This window comes from Trichomycterus rosablanca, chromosome 1 (assembly GCF_030014385.1).
Source record: "Trichomycterus rosablanca isolate fTriRos1 chromosome 1, fTriRos1.hap1, whole genome shotgun sequence".
Taxonomy (NCBI): domain Eukaryota; kingdom Metazoa; phylum Chordata; class Actinopteri; order Siluriformes; family Trichomycteridae; genus Trichomycterus; species Trichomycterus rosablanca.
The window spans coordinates 30013976-30034926 of record NC_085988.1 but is presented as its reverse complement, the minus strand read 5'-3'; the positions used below and the strand labels follow the sequence as shown (position 1 = coordinate 30034926).

The 20951-nt window shown below is 39.1% G+C and overlaps 1 protein-coding gene across 2 annotated transcripts in view; it reads right to left on the bottom strand.

Moving 5' to 3' along the window:
* Positions 1-20951, bottom strand: part of man2a2 (mannosidase, alpha, class 2A, member 2) — a 48806-nt gene that overhangs the window by 7359 nt on the left and 20496 nt on the right. The window contains exons 15-22 of one of the 2 annotated variants that reach the window (XM_062991241.1): positions 18923-19045; positions 18714-18828; positions 18488-18621; positions 12930-13071; positions 12675-12808; positions 4605-4799; positions 3280-3390; positions 441-937 (exon numbers count right to left, since the gene is read on the bottom strand). In XM_062991241.1, coding sequence (XP_062847311.1) covers positions 785-937; positions 3280-3390; positions 4605-4799; positions 12675-12808; positions 12930-13071; positions 18488-18621; positions 18714-18828; positions 18923-19045 — 1107 coding nt within the window. In that variant the 3' untranslated portion in view covers positions 441-784. Of the gene's footprint in view, positions 1-440; positions 938-3279; positions 3391-4604; positions 4800-12674; positions 12809-12929; positions 13072-18487; positions 18622-18713; positions 18829-18922; positions 19046-20951 lie in introns of those variants that run through there. The other variant, XM_062991251.1, reaches the window with a different exon arrangement.

Genomic DNA, 20951 nt, shown 5'->3' with positions numbered 1-20951 from the left:
AACACACCAGAGGAGAACCAAACTGCAGATCATCGATGATTTCAGTTAGAGGGAGCAGCATTTGCAATAACGAACAAAAATAAAACAACCCCGGTGCAAAAGGAAAGATGATGGGAAGAGAGAGAACCCAATCAGGCGTAAGCACAGTCTGTTAGCTTAGCTTGACTGTCGTAATGACAGGCAGACATTCACAGAAACATGTGGCTACAGCAAGCAGCACAGTCGATCCAAATCCAAAAAAAGGAAAAGAGCTCAAAGGACAGTTTTATGCACAGCTTCTGCAGAATGGAGACAAAGTGAAAGCATGACTCCAAAAAAAAGCTTTACATTGCACTCGATCCTGCTGGTTCATGAAAAGCCAGAGACATTTACACAGAGTAAAAAGCCCAAAACTTCACCAATAGTAACATGAAGAAAAAAATCTGTGGTTCCAGCCAGGATGGCAAAAAAAGAAACATTTTTAATGATCTTCACCAAGCATCCGTATCTAAAAAGCATATAATCACTAGTCTCTCATTTAACATTAAAGCATTAAAAAAGTTCAAACATTCTTCATCTCTTTATAACCCATCAGTTCTGGGACAGCTACTGTGTCTGCTTTGCCAGAATCACTGTTTAATAAAAGTATTTAATAAGAAATTCAGCAACCTCAGTGTTCATCTGGAGATATTGGTTTCTTGGGTACATTCAGTCAAGCTGTTCCTTCCACAGTCCAGAAAACTCCAAGCACGTTCAGTTATTTCACGTGGCCTCTGTATGCTGTACGGCTCCAGTGCGACAAGGCCTAGTGCAGTTTGAGCTTAAAGGCAGAAAGCTCCATTGGCTTCAGGCTGATAACAGAGCTGTTAGACAGAGGAGGTTCTGAATACATTAACGTCAAAGACATGGGCTGCACCAACTGCAGGTCCAGACCGCGGAACAGCCCAGAAATGGCCAGCTGGAAACCACAAGCACATAATATGCATATCAGAGAGTTAGAGGCATGAAATACTTTTACATTAATAAGAATTCAATATCCAAAAAGGCAATATTTATAAGAGCAGGCAATAATTCTGAGTAAATGTTTGGAACATGTAATTTGCACAGTTTTGCCTGTGCAAAATACAGTTGCACATGTTTGTATCTGTTTACGAAAGTTTACTTTTGATTGGAACTGGAGCTGTGATGTTAATAGTAGGGATGCACCGATCCAACTTTTTCAGTTCCGATACCGATCCGATACATATACTTTGCATATCGGTCGATACCCGATACCGATCTGATACCATTGTTGAATTAATAAACCGTATACTTTATCATGTGGGAAAGACTTAAGGCATCAGGATCGACTTAAACATTACTAAGTTTGCAAAACAAAATATAATTAACACAGATATAAATGTACTGAACTGCTATTTATTTGTCAATAAATTAATAAACAATTGTGCAGGACCTTGGCACAGCATTCAAATTCAAAATAAAAAAGTTAAAATATTTTCTTAAATATTTCTTCTTAAAATATTTTAAAATAAATTAAATGTATCAGCTGAAACTGAAGTACTTACACAAACAGTAATCAATCTTATTTTTTAAATATGTAGTGTAAACAGTAATTCAAAATAAAATCTAGCAGCGGAAGAACCTGAGAATAAACGAATACCTTGGTACTATACAATCAGTAATCAAACACTGTAAACAAGCAAACACCTAGTGCAATTCAACATAAAGGGTGTGTTGGAGAAGCTAGTGATCTCTCTACATAGACAGCATTTTACGTCATCCTGTGCGCGCTCCCGATAAGGAGACTTAGAAATCCCAGATGCCTTAAAATCCTCACTACTGAGGTATCTTAATATTTATAATGTTATTTTGGCTCAAGAACGAGTGAGCGTCCGACGCTGGCAATCCCAGCATTCATTGCGGGTCGGGCGCTCTTCTCTTACAGAAAAATAAACATGGCTGATGGGGCGGAGAAACGAATGGAGTTATTATCAAACGTAAATAAAATATTACTATCTACTATCTACTAATACAATTATGTTGCCTTTTATCTACGCTACAGAAGCTCTAGTACTGACCTGATCAGCTGCTCTAAAAGAGCAGAACTAAGGGAACACTGGGGATATTAAAGTCAAAATATTAATATCGGATCGGTGCATCCCTAGTTAATAGATAATAACTTTGCAAAACAACAATATGAATCATGGTGCAGAAACGAGTGATGATAATGTGTTAGGTATTAAAAGCCTGTTACAATTCCAGTCTGAGTGCCAAATGTGGAACATGAACAGATTTTATTAGGTCCACACCTTCTCTCATACATTGATAGGTGACGTACAATACTTGTGTGTCACTGTTACTGTAAACTGTCATCTAGCAGTGCTAACACAACTAAACTGGGAATACATACTGTATCTTGGCCATTTTATGAGCATGATGGTTGGGTATAATCCTTCACTATGTATCAAATACAATGTCGATAATTATTTAGTAACATTCTGTCTCAACACATGCAGGTGAAGTGACAACACTTGTCGTAACATGTACCTACCATATCTACCATATAGATGAACAGTAGTCCATCTGTTGCTCTGTACCTCATCCATCAATGGAAATGGACCCCACAGGACTGCCATTAACCAGATATTATTTGGCTAATGTACCATTCTCAGCAATGCAATAACACTTAACAGCCATGACACAGTAGTGTGTGTTATACTGGTATAAGGATATCAGGTGCAGCCATGTTGTGGGTATTTTAGTCACTTTAATATTGATACCTTTACACATACAATGTGTAGTAACAGTGTGAGTGTATGTAAAAAAACAGATCTTAGTGTAAAGAGTATTCAAAAACTTTGGATATGCTGCTGAACCTGATATACCTGTTATTACCACTAAAGTATAAATAGAGGAAATAGGTGTGACAAAATTTGAAGAGCAACTAATCGACTAGTCATCAACTGTCAAGCCACAAGGAGAACTAAATAGTAGCAAAATTAATACAGTGAAGATTATTTGCACTGTAGAGCATTATACAGTCACAAAATCTTCAGATCAGCTTAACTGGGGTTAGGTAGTATCTATGGTTGAGGCAACAAATGGATTTAGGTTTACACAGGGCAATGTAAACATCATATGACAATGCAATAAAAAACAAGGCAAGTTAATAAAATACTTCAGAAAATAACTTTGCCAATGTGCTTTGAAGTAAAGACAAAAATAAATGCTTAAAAAAAAGTCTTAAAAACCTGTTTAACCACTAATACTTTATATATGTTCTTTTACTCCGACACTAACCTTCCCTTCTGTGGTGGTGCAGTTGAATCCAGGGTTCTGTAACTCCAAGCCACAGTCGAAACCCAGCCGGTGCATCAGAAGAGCCGTGTAGGGCGAGGGAGAGTTAGCATCCTGTAAACAACAGCCCCCCCAAAAATTTATATCAAGACACATTTCCAAAGAATCAAAGAATCACATCCTCAAATTCATGCAAAATTCTTCGTTTGTTTGTTTATTAGGATTTTACCATCATGTTTTACACTTTGTTTACATTCATGACAGGAACGGTAGTTACTCATTACACAAGGTTCATCAGTTCACACAGTCATGGACAATTTGTTATCTCTAGTTCACCTCACTTGCATGTCTTTAGACTGTGGGAGGAAACCAGAGCACCCGGAGTAAACCCACGCAGACATGGGGAGAACATGCAAACTCCACACAGAAAGGACCCGGACCGCCCCACCTGGAGATCGAACCCAGGACCTTCTTGCTGTGAGGCGACAGGGCCACCCTTCATGCAGGATTGTAAAAAAACTGTGAAAGTTAGACGTTTGGTAGTAACCTAATTATTTGAATAATCATGTAAACAGCCCAGTTCTATCTGGATGCTGAGTCATGTTTAATAAGGTAGCCAGATTTTTTATTCAGTTCATGCATTCCAGCTTCTAAAAAATGTTTTACAGCTGCACATTTGTGTGAAAACACCTGTTGGCCCAAAACTAAGATCTATAAAGTTCTAGGTAGGGCACTACTAACTACATAAGAAGCAGCAGTCTAATACATTAGTCCACCACTGCTGAGATCCAAGTCCGAAGCCCAGCTGTGCTATTGACCGGCTGGGTGCCTACATTGACATAATTGCCTGTGTGTCTGTAAGGGATGGAAATGGTCGAGCAAGGGTTCCTTATTGCTGCTGCAATTACAGCTGGATGGTTGAGGCCCCTGCACAAGGGGCAGTTGATTGCGGATATAAGTGTGAGGCTTTCAGAACACAATACTCTTGTCCTTGGCTTGCTCATCAGGGGTTTTTGGTCTGTTGGTCCTGAATGCTGTAAAGTTGCTTTGAGACAATGTCTATTGTAAAACTTGTTATATGAAAAATTTGACTTGACTACTCTGGCAGATAAAAATAATCTAAACATATTCAAATCTTTTCACTAATTTTCACTCCATTTGTTGACAAACTGGAGATCCTATCCAACGAATAAAATAAAGCTGACCAGACAAAACATGGATTACAATCCCAAAGAATTTGTACTTGGACTGCAGTATTAATATGAAATCTTATTATAAAACAAGTGAACATGAGACTACTTAAATGCATCATTAAATGTAAACATTACCTGGCCCTGAATGCTCCTAAGGTTAAGCAGGTGGAAATCACAGGGTAGTGAACTGCCAAATGGGGAGAAGGTATGAAGGGGAGGAATGCCATTGCTTTTTGGAATGACTGGCAGCACCATCACCTCGTGGTTCAAGATGGCAGAAGTGATGTGACTCAGCAGAGAAGGGAAGCTAACTGGTCCACTATCAGCAGCCTGTGAAAGTATACAGTTTATATACAGTGGATATAAAAAGGGGTGATATAAAAACACCCCTGTTTTTGTGATGTAAAAAGTCAGACCAAGATAAATCATTTTAGATTAAAAACAAATAATGTGGTTGCATAAAAGTGCACACCCTCCTATAATGGGGGATGTGGCTGTGTTCAGAATTAACCAATCCTATTCTTACTCATGTTAAATAGTAGTCAGTGACACCTCCCATCAGTTAAAGTGACTGATTAACCCAAAATAAAGTTCAGCTCCTCTAGAAGGATTTTCCTGACATGGGAGGCTGTCAAAAGGCCTACATCAACATTAGAGCTGCAGGAATGGTTGTGTACTAAATGTGACAACAATCTCCTGTATTCTTTGTCTGGACTGCAGGGTAGGATGGCAAGAAAAACATTCAAGCCTGGTTACATTTTGTAAATCCCTACATCAAGTCTGCCAAAAGTATGTGAGAAATGTGTTATGCTCTGATGAGACGAAGATTTAACTTTTTGATTAGTGTGTGGTGCTAAAACAACACTAAGCATCATACCCACAAGGAAGCATGGTGGTGGCAGCATTACGCTTTGGGAATTATGAACAGTTCCTAATGTAGGCACAAAATCCTTGGGCTTGTGCTAAAAAAGCTGAAGATGATGATGAATTTTACCTTTAATCACAACAACAACCCAAAGTAAACCTCCACAGAAACACAAGAATGACTCCTCCAGAAGATGATTAAAGTTTTGGAATGGCCCAGCCAGAGCCCAGACCTAAATGCAATTGATTTGTTTGTTTGTTTGTTTTTAATGTCGTGATCACACTTTGTTGTGTTACTCATGAGAAGAACAGGGTTTTATTTTTTACTAGGGTCTGTCTTATATATGTGAATTCAGTGATATATTAGTGAGAATTCTGACTGAGGGTCTCTTTTATTGTTTTAGACATATGTAATCTTCGGCTTTCTTTTTTTATATGTTTGACACTCTTATTCAGTGCACTCAGGATATGCCTTACAGTAATAGGTGTCTGACAGGCTTCACAGGGTGTAGGATTTTCCTCCCTTACTAGGTGTTGATGCGTCAGTTTGGAGTGACCGATTCTGCACCTTGTGTAAATTACTTGGTCTATGCATATTCCATGGTGTGTTTTTGGTTTTCCCTTAATACTGGGTTGTATCTCATATAGTTTATTGCATATTTGAGTGTTCCATTTGAGTTGCCATTTGTTTTTGATGTACTCATTTACTATGGATTTGGTGTCCATGGTGGTATTTTTAGATTTATTTAGATTACTGTGGGGTGTTCAAAGAATAGAGACATGATTTGAAGTCGGTACATATTAAAATACTGTTTATGCGTGCGCTCTGCACAATTCAAAGCCATGAGTAAATCATACACTTCATCTGTGAAGACAGAGCTAAAAAGAGGTAGGTTTACTTGTGTTACTCTTATGTGTTACTCTTATGTGTTACTCTTATGTGTTACCCTGTTACCCTTATGTGTTACTCTTATGTGTTACCCTGTTACGCTTGTGTTACTCTTATGTGTTACCCTTATGTTGTGTGTTGTAATTGCAGCTGTAACTTGATTAATTGTTTTCAATCCATCTGTATATATGGGCAGGTGAGATGAGCATATTTTTCTGAGTTTTAGGAAGCAGTTAAGGTTATTTTTTCAGTGTGTGGTTGCTTTTTGTTAGGTGCAATGTCGAGGCTAACATTAGGTCTTTTGATTTTGCACGGTGGTAGGCTGTTGGTGGGGGTCTGTACTACTGCAGTTGGATTTAATGTTAGGGCGTTTATATTTTGTTTGATTTGTATTCTGAAAGGTTGTATTGAGTATATGTTTGTTTTTGTATATGGTTTGTTGGTTTGATGAGCGTACTATTTTATGAATTGTTTTTTTGGGTTACTTATTGCATTGATTATGCTAGTTTTAAACGTTCAGTGAGGGTTTCTGTGCTTTGGTGTGCAGACTATGGTAGGGAAAGTGTGGTATGCTCTCAGTGTGAGTCTGATGCCCTGGGGTGTATTGTATTCAAATTGTTTAAATATGATTTTCAGGCTGAGTCATATATGAAGCTTCTATAATCTAGTTTTGTTTTTATTAGAGTTCTATATAGATGGAGTAGAAGAGAGAAGTCAGCACCCCATTTTGTACTGGCAAGGATTTTGATAATGTTGAGTTTTCTGAGGCATTCAGTTTTAGTGCTTTGCTATGTGGAATGAAAAAGAGTTTTTGATCTACTGTCAGTCAAAGGAACGTTGTGCTTTCTACAATTTTGATCACTTCTCCATCCAGCTGGAGTTCTGGATTAGGGTGGAGCATTTTACATTGCCAAAAATGAATACATGTGATCTTTTTATATGATTGTTTAAATCCACTGGAAATTGTCTCGTTTTGGATTTTATTGATTAATGTTTGACATTTTTGTTATATTTGGTTCATATATAGATTTTTGTAGCCTATTCATAGGTCATCAATGTATAAACTGCTTAAGATGTATGAAAGTAAGTCCTTGATTATGTTTCTTATTTTTAGGTTGAATAGTATGGCTGATAGGATACATCCTTGTGGTATGCCTGTTTATTAAATGTGTTCTGTAGATAGAGTTTTGTTAAGGGTATCTACTGGTGAGAGAGTTGTTTATAAACATTAGGAGGGGGTCTCTGAGCCCAGCTTGTTGTAGATCTTGTATTACGACATGTCCCCAGGTGGTACTGTATGCCTTTTCAATGTAAAAGATCGCTGAATGTTATTTTTAGATAAAAGCTTCCCTTGTGTACATCTCCAGTGTAATTAGGTTATCAGCATAAGATTTTTTACAAAGGCTGCTTTGGGTTCTGAGGGATTAGTACAACTGTTGCTTTTTTTCATGCTGTTGTGATATCTCATTAGTTCCATATTTTATTTATTTTTATGAGTAAAAGGCAGGTGTTTGAGTGTCTGATAATGTATTTTGACAGGGCATGCCATGGCCTTCTTCTGCACAGTTGCAGCAGACTGAGGCACTTCTGCCAACAGAAGATCCATGTCCATATCTTTGGGACATATAGCACCTCGTGGGATTTGGGATTTATAGGTCTACGCCTCCTTAATCATGGTTTTGCTAAAGCGTATTGGTGTATTAAAGATGACGATATAAGTGTTGGTTTTTATGATTCAGTATTTTAATTGTAATCCTCTTAACGCTCACACTTGGGACTAGTTCTTTGGTTCTCCTCCTCCTTCATATTTTGTAGTTTATAGCATCAAATAACTCCCTTGCTGCTAGTTAAACTGGGGTGAGGAGAAGTCATTACATTAATGTTTGCGAAAGTTTTGATACTCAGGAGGATCTGTTTGAATTTTCAGTAGATACTTTACTAGAATCTGCCCTGCGTGCAGCCTTTTGGCATCCTTTACAGTGCAAGCTGTACTCATAATGCCTTTTTAAACTGCGAATGGGAACAATTAGGTAAACATCATAACAGCTTGCACAGATTCTATTCTCACAAATTTTGGACAGTATTTAAGTGAGCCAAGAAGATTTGATTCGATTGTCAGGTCTAGGTCGCTGTTGTAATTAAAAAGCTTGCGTTTAGGAATGTGTTTATTATTCATTTTCAAGGTTTTTTCCATTCATTATCCTTACTTCCAAACCACCTTGGAGCTAGTAAGCATGCAGAGCCACAGAGCTCCAGCGGTTGCATACCTGGGCTATAAGGATGATATACTAAATTTACCCAGTGTATTCGGCGATCGATTGACCTTAAGCCAGTGCCTTCTAAGGATCTCACTAGGGATGCTACAAAGAGCATGTCCTGACCAGCCAATTGATTGGAGAGGGCCTCTTCAACCTCCCTTACATGCAAAGTCAGACCCAAAGTGCTGAGCTGAATGCATGACACCCACAGCTCCCCTTTGTCCTCAAACACCAAGATCACTTTCTCTGCAGACACAGGTCGCACCTCACGGCAAACAATGCACCTCCTTTGCACACCCTTTACAAGCAGCCTGAGGGGGCTGAGGACCTATTCTACCCTGGATCCCGATGTGCCATGCTGATAGGATCTTACCCGAAAAGACTAAAAGCTGTAATAAAATCAAATGGTGAAATAACAAGGTATTAGTTTAAAGGTGAGCATATGTATGCAACCACAATGTTGTACATTTTAGTCTCCCCCTTCTCCCAACACCCCACAAGTTTGTTTTACAATTTAATTGTACAGATTATAGGTCACATTAAAGGTGGAAATGTTCTGAAATGTTTATCTTGGTCTCATTTTTCTACTGTATAACTCTACAGCACACAAAATGCTCTTTTATAAAGGGGAATAATCACTATCCTACACACTATACACAAAGGCTTTTTACTTAGTAGAGTGGGAGCTACAGGGGTTGGACAAAATAACTGAAACACCTGGTTTTAGACCACAATAATTTATTAGTATGGTGTAGGGCCTCCTTTTGCGGCCAATACAGCGTCAATTCGTCTTGGAAATGACATATACAAGTCCTGCACAGTGGTCAGAGGGATTTTAAGCCATTCTTCTTGCAGGATAGTGGCCAGGTCACTACGTGATGCTGGTGGAGGAAAACGTTTCCTGACTCGCTTCTCCAAAACACCCCAAAGTGGCTCAATAATATTTAGATCTGGTGACTGTGCAGGCCATGGGAGATGTTCAACTTCACTTTCATGTTCATCAAACCAATCTTTCACCAGTCTTGCTGTGTGTATTGGTGCATTGTCATCCTGATACACGGCACCGCCATTGGATGCACATGGTCCTCCAGAAATGTTCGGAAGTCCTTGGCAGTGACGCGCCCATCTAGCACAAGTATTGGGCCAAGGGAATGCCATGATATGGCAGCCCAAACCATCACTGATCCACCCCCATGCTTCACTCTGGGCATGCAACAGTCTGGGTGGTACGCTTCTTTGTGGCTTCTCCACACCGTCACTCTCCCGGATGTGGGGAAAACAGTAAAGGTGGACTCATCAGAGAACAATACATGTTTCACATTGTCCACAGCCCAAGATTTGCACTCCTTGCACCATTGAAACCGACGTTTGGCATTGGCACGAGTGACCAAAGGTTTGGCTATAGCAGCCCGGCCGTGTATATCGACCCTGTGGAGCTCCCGACGGACAGTTCTGGTGGAAACAGGAGAGTTGAGGTGCACATTTAATTCTGTCGTGATTTGGGCAGCCGTGGTTTTATGTTTTTTGGATACAATCCGGGTTAGCACCCGAACATCCCTTTCAGACAGCTTCCTCTTGCGTCCACAGTTAATCCTGTTGGATGTGGTTTGTCCTTCTTGGTGGTATGCTGACATTACCCTGGATACCGTGGCTCTTGATACATCACAAAGACTTGCTGTCTTGGTCACAGATGCGCCAGCAAGACGTGCACCAACAATTTATCCTCTTTTGAACTCTGGTATGTCACCCATAATGTTGTGTGCATTGCAATATTTTGAGCAAAACTGTGCTCTTACCCTGCTAATTGAACCTTCACACTCTGCTCTTACTGGTGCAATGTGCAATTAATGAAGATTGGCCACCAGACTGGTCCAATTTAGCCATGAAACCTCCCACACTAAAATGACAGGTGTTTCAGTTATTTTGTCCAACCCCTGTATATGAGCTATACAAGCAATACAAGATAAGGGGCCACAAACCCAAGGCTAGATCCTAAATTAATTTACCCTGCTTGTGTTAAAATAATGGCTTGTCTTAAATACTTTATAACTTCACAGCTCTTGTTGTAAACACACACAGAACCCAACTCAAAAAAAAAAAACCTTTCTGCCCTCTTATTATTAAAATGTCTGGATTAAATGTCTTTGATTGAATGAAAACCACATCTTAACAACAGAGTAGCTCAGATGGCTAATGAAACATAGTGGACATTAGTGAGTGGTATGAGCTACAGTAATTATATGCTGTTATAAGGTAATTATAACTGACTAATGGCACTGCTGGTGTAGGACAAATAGCAGAAATAACTGTGAATTAATTCCCTAATGCAAAATTAAATCTGTAAAACTACACTCAAGGTCCAGATCTGGCCCATGGGTTAACAGCACTGCAATTCACTATAGTGAGTACAGTCAGACAATTAAAATATACCAGATTGTCAACTAGAGTAAAGCAACTGTAAATAGAGAATAATCACTATCCTACATACTATACACAAATGCTTTTTATTTAGTAAAGTGGGGGCTATACGACACAAGCAATACCAGATGAAGGTCTACAAACCTAAGGATAGACCATAAATTCTATACTATAGTGAGTACTGTCAGACAATTAAAATATACCAGCTTGTCAACTACAGTAAAGCAACTGTAAATGAAGTTCATAAAAATTGAGCGATTTCATTAGCAGACCTGCAAGACCAGAGGATCAGAGGTAAACAGTAATCATTATTTGGAACTGCACCACAGTCATTTGCCCTCAGCAGAACACAGAGATTAAACGTGGGCACATAAAAAAAAAAAAAAAAAATGAACGGAAAAAGTGGTGGAAATGCTACTATACAACGCTAGTAGGATCTACGGCATAAACCGTTCGGACAGGGTAACATTACCTCCTTCATTTCTTTTCCTAAAACATAGGCAATGAATTTACTTATCAAGTGGCTGAATTTGGCATAAAAGCCAACATGCTGCATGCAGTAGAAAGAAAGTGAGAAGTGGGAGTAAGATATACATAATACAGAATTACAGAGAAAAAAAAGTCATGGATAAAATGCCCATAAAGTACAAGGTTTAGAGTAGGTGTCTACTTATGTTTGTAGACTTTATGGCAAAAAATGTGAATACCCCTCCTAATTATTGCTGCAAAGTTGAGCTAATTCTGTTATACAGCTGCTGTATATACTGTATATATATAATATATATTAATTTTATTTTATTATTATTTTTTTTTTAGCACGTCCAATTGCCAGACTTCGTCATGCTTCCTCTCCACCACTGCCGATCCCCGCTCTGATTGAGGAGAACGAAGCTAACCCACGCTCCTTCCTACATGTGGGCAGCAGCCGTTTGCATTTTGTCACCTACACTTTGACGAGTGCTATGCGGATCAGCACTGTGTACGGAGACACACACCCTGACAGAACTCTTTTCCCTTCTCTGTGCAGGCACCATCATTCAGCCAGCAGAGATCGTAATTGCATTAGTTATGAGAGAGACCCTATCCGGCTTTAATATCCCACCCCTATCTGAACAACAGGCCAATCGTTGTTCACATGGCCTCTCAGCCCAGCCGGCAGGCAGAGCTGAGACTCGATACAATGTATTCAAGATCCCAGCTCTGGTGCTCCTGCGTGTGTTTTTACTGCTGTGCCACCTGAGTGGCATAGCTGCTGGTTTTTAAATGCAACAAGTTCATTTGCAAAATTATTGTACTTGCTTTCAACTCATTCAATAGGTTGTAATATTAATCAACTATTTAAAGTTCTTGTTCAAAGTATATAATTAAAATAAAATAAAAAAATACTGGCTATCAAGACAAACTTAAACCTACACTTAACCCTTTGGCATATAGATTAGAAAGGCTGTTTCCAGAGTCATCTACCAACATTTTAAGTTTAACACATGTCAACCAAAAAATAGATACGGCCCAAACAAGATTATTTAAACATATCTTATTTTTACCTAAGTATTTAGACTCAACCAAATGGTTAAGCAGACCATTAAAGGGTCAACTACAATTTTTATGTAATTATTTAAAAGGTTCATGTGTGTCAATAATCCTCAGAGTACAGTAATACTCTGTTTGTATTGAGAAAATGACAGTCAAAATAAACTGCATGAAGAAAGGCAGCATCAAAGTGAGGATGAATTTGCTATTCAAATCTTTTAAGCAAACAAATGGATTGTCACTCACCCGGCTGCTGCTGGATCTCCTTTCGAGTAAAAGCCGGAAGCGGTTGACTGTTCTTTTGTTGTCTTTTAGACCTTGTCCTAGACCCCGGTTATCATCCTGCATCAACCTACGATCTAAAATAACCTCCAACTGACCTGATGATGGCATAATGAGAGTTATTAGCTTTGCACATTCAAAGTATTGGCTACAAACATCACACCCATATTACTGATATTTCCTACACTGTGTACAAGGTTTTTGTTGTACAGAACTCACCACTACTGAGGCTGCTGACCCCCAGGGCCTGGGCTGTGTGCAGGGTCAGGCGATACTGGCTGTCTTGTATATAGGCCATGGTTGGCATGGGGTAGAAGTTGGCCTGCAGTGGCAGTTTCTGGAAATATCTGCGTGGCTGGATCTAAAAGGTGATTATTACAAATCAGTGAACATAATCATGGGCTACTTTTAAATCTATGACTGGTTTAAAAAAAATGCTCAATTAAGTGAGTTGAATCTGTTTTTAAAAAGGATATAGTAAGTAAGAAACTACACTATTCAAAAAATAAGTTACAGTTTGACACAAACTGAAATTCACATAACCTCCCACTTACAACAAATGTGTCGGTCATTCCCACCTATCTGTCTAAGACAATGTTATGATTGACAGTACCAAATGCAGCACTGAGTTCGAGAAGCACCAACACATATTTTACCATCATAACCGTGCATACAATTGTCAATCAAAACCTTTATAAGAGCAGTCTTTGTGTTGTGATGTGGATAAAAACCTGACTGGAAAATCAGCATGACAGTATTCACATTTTCAGTTAAATGAAGACAGCTTTCTCAATAACTTTACCTATGAATATAGATTTATACACTATATTGCCAAAAGTTTTCGCTCGTTTCCCTTCACACACATATGAACTTGAGTGACGTCCCATTCTTAATCCATAGGGTTTAATAAGATGTCGGCCCACATTTTGCAGCTATAACAGCTTCAACTCTTTTAAAAAGGCTTTCCACAAGGTTTAGGAGTGTGTTTATGGGAATTTTGACCATTCTTCCAGAAGTGCATTTGTGAGGTCAGACACTGATGTTGGACGAGAAGGCCTGGCTCGCAGTCTCCGCTCTAATTCATCCCAAAGGTGTTCTATTGGGTTGAGGTCAGGACTCTGTGCAGGCCGGTCAAGTTCTTCCACACCAAACTCACTCATCCATGTCTTTATGGACCTTGCTCTGTGCACTGGTGCGCAGTCATGTTGGAACAGGAAGGGGCCATCCCCAAACTGTTCCCACAAAGTTGGGAGCGTTAAATTGTCCAAAATCTCTTGGTATGTTGAAGCATTAAGAGTTCCTTTCACTGGAACTAAGGGGCCGAGCCCAACTCCTGAAAAACAAGCCCACACCATAATCAACCAAATTTTACACTTGGCACAATTAGGGTTGGGCAGTATGACGGTATTAAGGTATACCGCGGTATTTAAAAATGGTGACGGTATTTTAAAAATGTGAAGCGCCAAATTTCTGCTTAAGGTCCACCTTGAAAACGGAGACTTTAAGACCTGCGCGCATCCACAATAAGGGAGGGGCGGGAGTTGTAGGTGGTTGGAGCTCACTGATTGGTTGTGGGGGTGCTCACTTTTTGAGGTGATAACACAAAAGCTAGGGAGCTCTCTATATAGGGTGTGTTCAAACACCTAGTGAGCTGCCTTGCTGTCTTACTGCCTACATAGGCAGCTGCCTCAGTAGAGAGGATTCTAATAAGTCAATGACTTATTATAAGGCAGGTTATTCAAACACGCTACTTAGACAGCGATTCCATCGGGTTTTGCTTGCTAAGCTAACAGTTAGTATCTTGCCATTCAAAACCATGGGCTGGGGTGGCACAACGCGCTGGCATGTCTTCACATCTGTGTATCGAATACGGTTACATTCACTGACAAGCCCAAACTTGCAAAAACACACACTTGTGCAAGTTTATACAGTATAATATTATCTGTGTGTGTGGGTGTGTCGCGCTCACTCTTCGCGATACTCGGATGTGAATTCCGACAATAAAATGCTTTCATTATGACTGGTTAATTCCCCGTACTGATGTGAAGCAGAATGGGTGTATTACAGCCAATAAGAACGTTGCAAAAATGAAAAGAACATATAAAACATATATGTAACGGTTCCCAGAGATGCGACTCGGTTCATTTGAAAGAGCCGTTCAATAGAATCGGATCGCTCGCGACCAACCCCCATTAGTAACAGAGAGATGTCCCTACCCACCCCCATCCCCCCCGCGGTAATACCGTATACCGCGGTATTTTATGAAGACGGTATGAAAATCGGCAATATCGCCCAACCCTAGGCACAATGCAGTCAGAAAAGTACCGTTCTCCTGGCAACCACCAAATCCAGACTCGCCCATCGGATTGCTGAATGGAGAAGCGTGATCCGTCACTCTAGAGAACACGTCTCCACTGCTCTAGAGTCCAGTGGCAGCGTGCTTTACACCACTGCATCCAGTGCTTTGCATTGCGTTTGGTGATGTAAGGCTTGGATGCAGCTGCTCAGCCATGGAAACCCATTCCATGAAGCTCTCTATGCACTGTTCTTGAGCTAATCTGAAGTCCACATAAAGTTTGGAGGTCTGTAGCGATTGACTCTGCAGAAATATGCCGACCTCTGGCTGGGTGAGTGAATACTTTTGGCAATATAGTGTAAGTAGGTCTATAATTATTAAGGACAAAAACATCCAAATTGCTCTTTAAAAGCGGTTTAATCACATCAGTTGTCAGCTTCCCTGGACAGATGTTTAAAATGTCACTATTTGCAGTCGATTGACTGCTAGCTAATGGCTTAAAAAAAAAAGGCAAAATATCAAGAATGAATGTGGATAATTGTAAATGCTGAACTGTTTCCTTAAGAGTTTTCAAGTTAGTAGCAATAAATTAGGACATATAACCCTTGTTATTTAGAGGCAGTACACAATGACTTTACGTTTATGACTCCGTTTATAGATGGAGTAGTGATTGACATTCTGACATTTAAGATTTTAGTGCTGAAAAAAAAATAGCAAAATCATTGCATTTCTCCATAGAAAGGAGTCTACCTGTACTGATGGGTGTGTTAGACTGTCAAAGTTTGTAAACGAGGTGCAGGCATTATTAATGTAGGAAAAATAAGTAGTTTGAAAGTGTACATTTTTAGTTGATAAATTTCAAATTATTATTATTATTTTTTTAAGTTTAGTGCGTCTTCATTTATGCACACATTGCCATGGTGCTTTCTGCTTTGCCAGTGCATAAACAATGTTCACAACTTTAGAGGTAAGATTGTTGAGAATGTTTTCAGGATAATCAGGTGCATTATGCATGATCTATTATCCAAAGAAGGGCAGTGTGGTAGCTCAGCAGTTAAGGCTCCACAACTACCAGGTGGCTGTTGTTGGGCCCTTGAGCAAGGCCTTTAACTCTTAATTGCTTGGAATGTAAGTCGCTTTAAATAAAAGCATCTGCTAAATGCATACATGTAAACAGTATTCAGTTAGATACCGTTTCTTTACACAAAACAGCTGGCAAAGTTTTAATATCAACAAAGACAAAGGGGTCAACAATGTCAAGCCTTTCACCACAACAAATGGAATGTTCAGCCCATTACTAAGCCCACCACATTTCCTGTTAGCTCTACATGCACTCATAAAACTAAAATTAGGAATTACAACTACATCACAACTACATCTGGCACCTTGGCAATGTAAAACTCCACTATCCATTATCAGCTTTGTTAACTGAACATGTTATACTGTGTGCTTCGTGAAGAGATGATGCATGTGGTTGCTGCCGTTGCTGCTGTGGTTGAAGTGCTCAGTCAGATAAAAGGCATGGCTGGGGTGGTCGGACTGGAGGGCAAGTTTTAGGAGGAGGATGTGCCTGCCGTTTTATAGATGAAACATGCTGAGTCTGTGCCACCAACTGGGAAAGCAGTGATGATAGTCCTTGGGCATGGAGTGTTTTGGCTGTAATGAGTTAGTCTAGGAATGCCATGAGACAACACGTCAGGCTAAAGCAAGTCCAGCTGTTTCTGGAGTGCCATTGCACTGTTAAATTCTGGCACATAGCCATAGGAAGCGGCTGAGTGGAGAAGAGACCTGCTGCCTTGGGCCCGCTGAGAAGAGTTTGCAAGTTTAATCTCCTAAGTGTATTAAAGTTCAAAAGTCGTCACTCTTAAAGAGGTCAAATTGCTCTCCTTGAAAGTCTATTAGTAACAGGTGAGGTATTATGATTTGGTGTAAAAGGAGGATCCACCAAGCATTGTCTGGTTGTTGTACCAAACTTATTAAGACAATTGTCAATAGGTTCAAAACAAACATTTTAATGCAAGGTTGTTATTAATTTAAATCTTCCTTATATAATACTAAAATAATTTAGGTAATGTGGAGAATTCCCAGTTTGTGTAGGGCAAGGCAGGACCCACTGTTGATCTATTTTATTTATCTATTTATTAGGATTTTAACGTCATGTTTAACACACTTTGGTTACACTCATGACAGAAACGCTACTGCTTACACAAGGTTTGACCACTGCTGAATATGCGTGACCAACAAGCGTTCTGACAACCTTGCATTAAAAAACCACCATGCTTCTGTGATAAATACAGCCACATGGGCTCAAATGTACTTTGGAAACTTTTGTCACTTAACAAAGTCCACCTTTGCATTAGAAAAAGCAATCTGAAGCTCTAAGAGTGCCATCAGTTAATTCTATGCAGAAATACCAGAGTATTTTGGATTCAAGCTCATCTTAGATGGCCCGGAAGTCAGTGAAAACATGTGCTGTGGTTTGACCACGGTTCAGCTTGTTTTTGCAAAGAACAGATGCTGAGTTCTCAGTAACAAAGACAAAATGGATCGTACAGACTGTTATTAGCAAAAGGTGCAAAAGTAAATATCTGTCATGGTTTGCAGGCGCATCACTGCCCACAGCATGGGTGACCTGCATATGTGTGAAGAGGCACATATTAAGAGACATATATTTTGCTGCCATGAAGGTGCTGTCTTTTCTCAAGATGTCAAGAGTTTCTGGTTATTCCAGAAAGACAATGCCACGTTGCAACAGTGTTGCTTCGTAAACACAGAGTGCGTGTTCCTGAGAGAACTGCCTGCAGTCCACATCTGTCTCCTATTAAAAATCTCTGCTGCATCATGAAGAGGAGAATCAACAATGAAATGTTGAACAGAAATCTTTTGCTAAATGTTTTTAATTCTGTTTTTAATGAGAGAATTATTTTACTTTCATTGCTGTAGTGTGTCCTGCCACTATGTGGATAAAAGTTGTAGGGACACTCCTTTAAATTACTAAATTCATGTGTTTTAGCCACAACAGTTGCTAACAAGTGTAACAAATCAAAAATATGAAGAAAATTACTTGCTTCTGACTGTGCATCAACAGTTTAGGGAGGGCTCTTTCCTATTTAGTATTATTGTGCCCCTGTTTTCAAATGAAATCCTACAAAGCTTGGTTTAAAGGAACTACAGTAGCCTATAGAGCCCTGACCTCTTTGCATCATCTTTTTGTGCCCAGACATACAAATACTCTTGACTGAATGGGCACAAATTCCCACAGACATTCTTCAAATTATGTGAGAAGGTCACTGTTTTACAACCATTTATTTTTTTGAAATGGGATGTCTAACAAGCTCATGATCAGGTGTCCAATTTATTTAGGCCATATAGTGTATGTGACTGCCAGTGCCAGCAACTGGCCGTGCTACTGTTGAAACCTATCAGGATTAAGGGTACATGTGTAGTTAAGAAACAAGAATTTGAACACAAAAAGACTCACCTGAAAGCCATTAAGGTCTGTGTAAAAGGTATCCTCATTACGAATGTCTGTTACAAAGCGCATGGCCAGCTCCTTATTGCTCTGATCTCTGATGTCCACCAAGGTGGTGATGTCTAGAGACTGACCATCTACACCTGGAAAAGCAATGTTCACTTATAAAACAGAACATGCTAAATTATGGTGTCTGTTTATATATGGTGTTTAGGTGCAAGATAAGTGTGTGAACCTGGCACGTTGTGTATACGGATGGTCTGCTGGAAGTGCTGGTAGTGTGTGACCACCTCCGAAAAAAGAGGACCCTCGACCACACGCACAATAGGAAGATCATTCTGCACATAGGGCTGAAAAACATCAAAATAGGTGTTTAATCTTATTCCATTCTCAGCTGTTTGTTTACTGCATATAACACATCTGAATTCTGACTAAATAGGTCACCTTGGCACTGCCATCTGGTAAGAAAAGGTATGCCCCACTTTTGTCCTTGGAGGACCGAGTTCCGTAGGTGAGGAACTGGATCTGCACTCTTAATTCCTGAGGGTCGTCCTTACGTCGGATACTCTATACACAGAGAGAAAAGCAGAAGTGCAACAAGAGGAAGTAAAACACTTTAATGGTATTTTATTTCACACTATTAATTCTACACTTCTTATTTTACTACCCATTTATTTCATGGTTTAATCTTTAGCTGAGTAAAATGTTCTGACATTAAATAGCAGTGTTTTAATGAAAGTGCTGAGCCCAGTTTAAGTCATTAGAGGAAATAATTTTAAGCAAGTAGGACTGCTAAAGTATTTAGGCATTTTAATAACTACGCTAACTAGAATACCAAAGACACTTCTTTATGATTTATTGTGGTTACGCTTACAAATCAAAACTACACATCACAGATGAAATAAAATCAATTGTACATTCTACACACATTCTATTCAGAGTTATTGGGGTGGTTAAATAAAATACCTTAAAAGAAGGGGTGATGGCAAACTGTAACACTAGCTGAAAATCACATCTTATCTTATCAGTTCACAGCTGGTGTATGATGTTATACTTCCATTAATATTACAGTTGGTCTATTAGATGTAACTTATAGTACAAACCCTGTTTGTTATTTGTATTAAACTCTTATTTCACTGCCAAAAAATATTTCCAATGTTTTTAGTGACAAACTAAATTGTAATTTGATGCCAGCAACACACTCAAAGTTGGGACAGAGGCATGTTTACCAATATGTTAAATCAGCTTTCCTATTAATTACACTTTTTAATGATTTTGGAACCGAGGATACTAATAGTTGCACAGTTTGAAAGTAAATTTTTTGCCCATTCTAGTTCGATACAAGACTTACAAGCTGCTTAACAGATTGTGATTGCCGCTGTCTGATTCTCAACTTCATAAATTTTCAATAAGAGACAGATCAGGACTGCAGGAAGGCCAGTCAAGTAGACACACTGTTGTTTTAGTGCCTGCAAAATGTGTTTGAAGTACTTAAGTTCATGTGGCAATGTAGTTTCTCAAGCAATGCTGAGGACTCAAAGGTCACACGTGACATTCAACGTTGGTTTACAGCTTCGCACTATAAGAACTAAGAATTCTCTGGAATTTTTGAATCTTTTTATAATATTATGTACGGCAGATGGTGAAAGACCAGAATTATATTGCTACATACAAATATATAGTTGAACTGACTGACTATTTAACCTTGAAGTCTGGCACAAAGTGGTGAGCCACAACTCAACTTTTCTCGCAAAGTCTAAACCTTTGGAGGATCCTTCTTTTTATACCCAATCATGATCTCCTTACATTTTCAGCATTTAGCTGACGCCTTTATCCAAGGCGACTTACATTATAGTTACAGTATACAGTCTGAGCAACTGAGGGTTAAGGGCCTTGCTCAAGGGCCCAACAGCAGCAACCTGGCCATGGTGGGGCTTGAACCAGCAACCTTCTGATTACTAGTCCTGTACCTTAACCACTAGGCTACGGCTTGCCCTTACATTTTATTAATTCACCTGCTTATTGTGAAATGTTTCAATTCTGTTTAACTTTTATAAACATTTGTTTTTTGTCTGTTGTATTGCAGTGATTAAATTCAATGGTCAGTAAAAACATTAGGAATCTTTTCTTCGTATTTTTGTTAATTAAATAAGGGTGGAAAGGAATACATAACAGATTCTTACTTGCATTGTTTTTTTTTTTTGAGTGATGCTAGAAGGTGACAAATTTAAAATTCAAGGCATTTTAGTATACTTAAGGGACATCCCACACGTGACAAAAAAGTAATAGAACTTGCAAAGATTCACACACGTTTTGTGAATAAGGGTATGTGATGTTTAGATGAAGCCTATGCAACCTATGCAATATTTTAATAAACACTAAATACTTTAATTACAATAAAAGAAAAAATGGCTTTGTGATTGTTACTGGAGACTTCAAGGTAAAACTCTAGACTGGGACCTGTTTATTACCA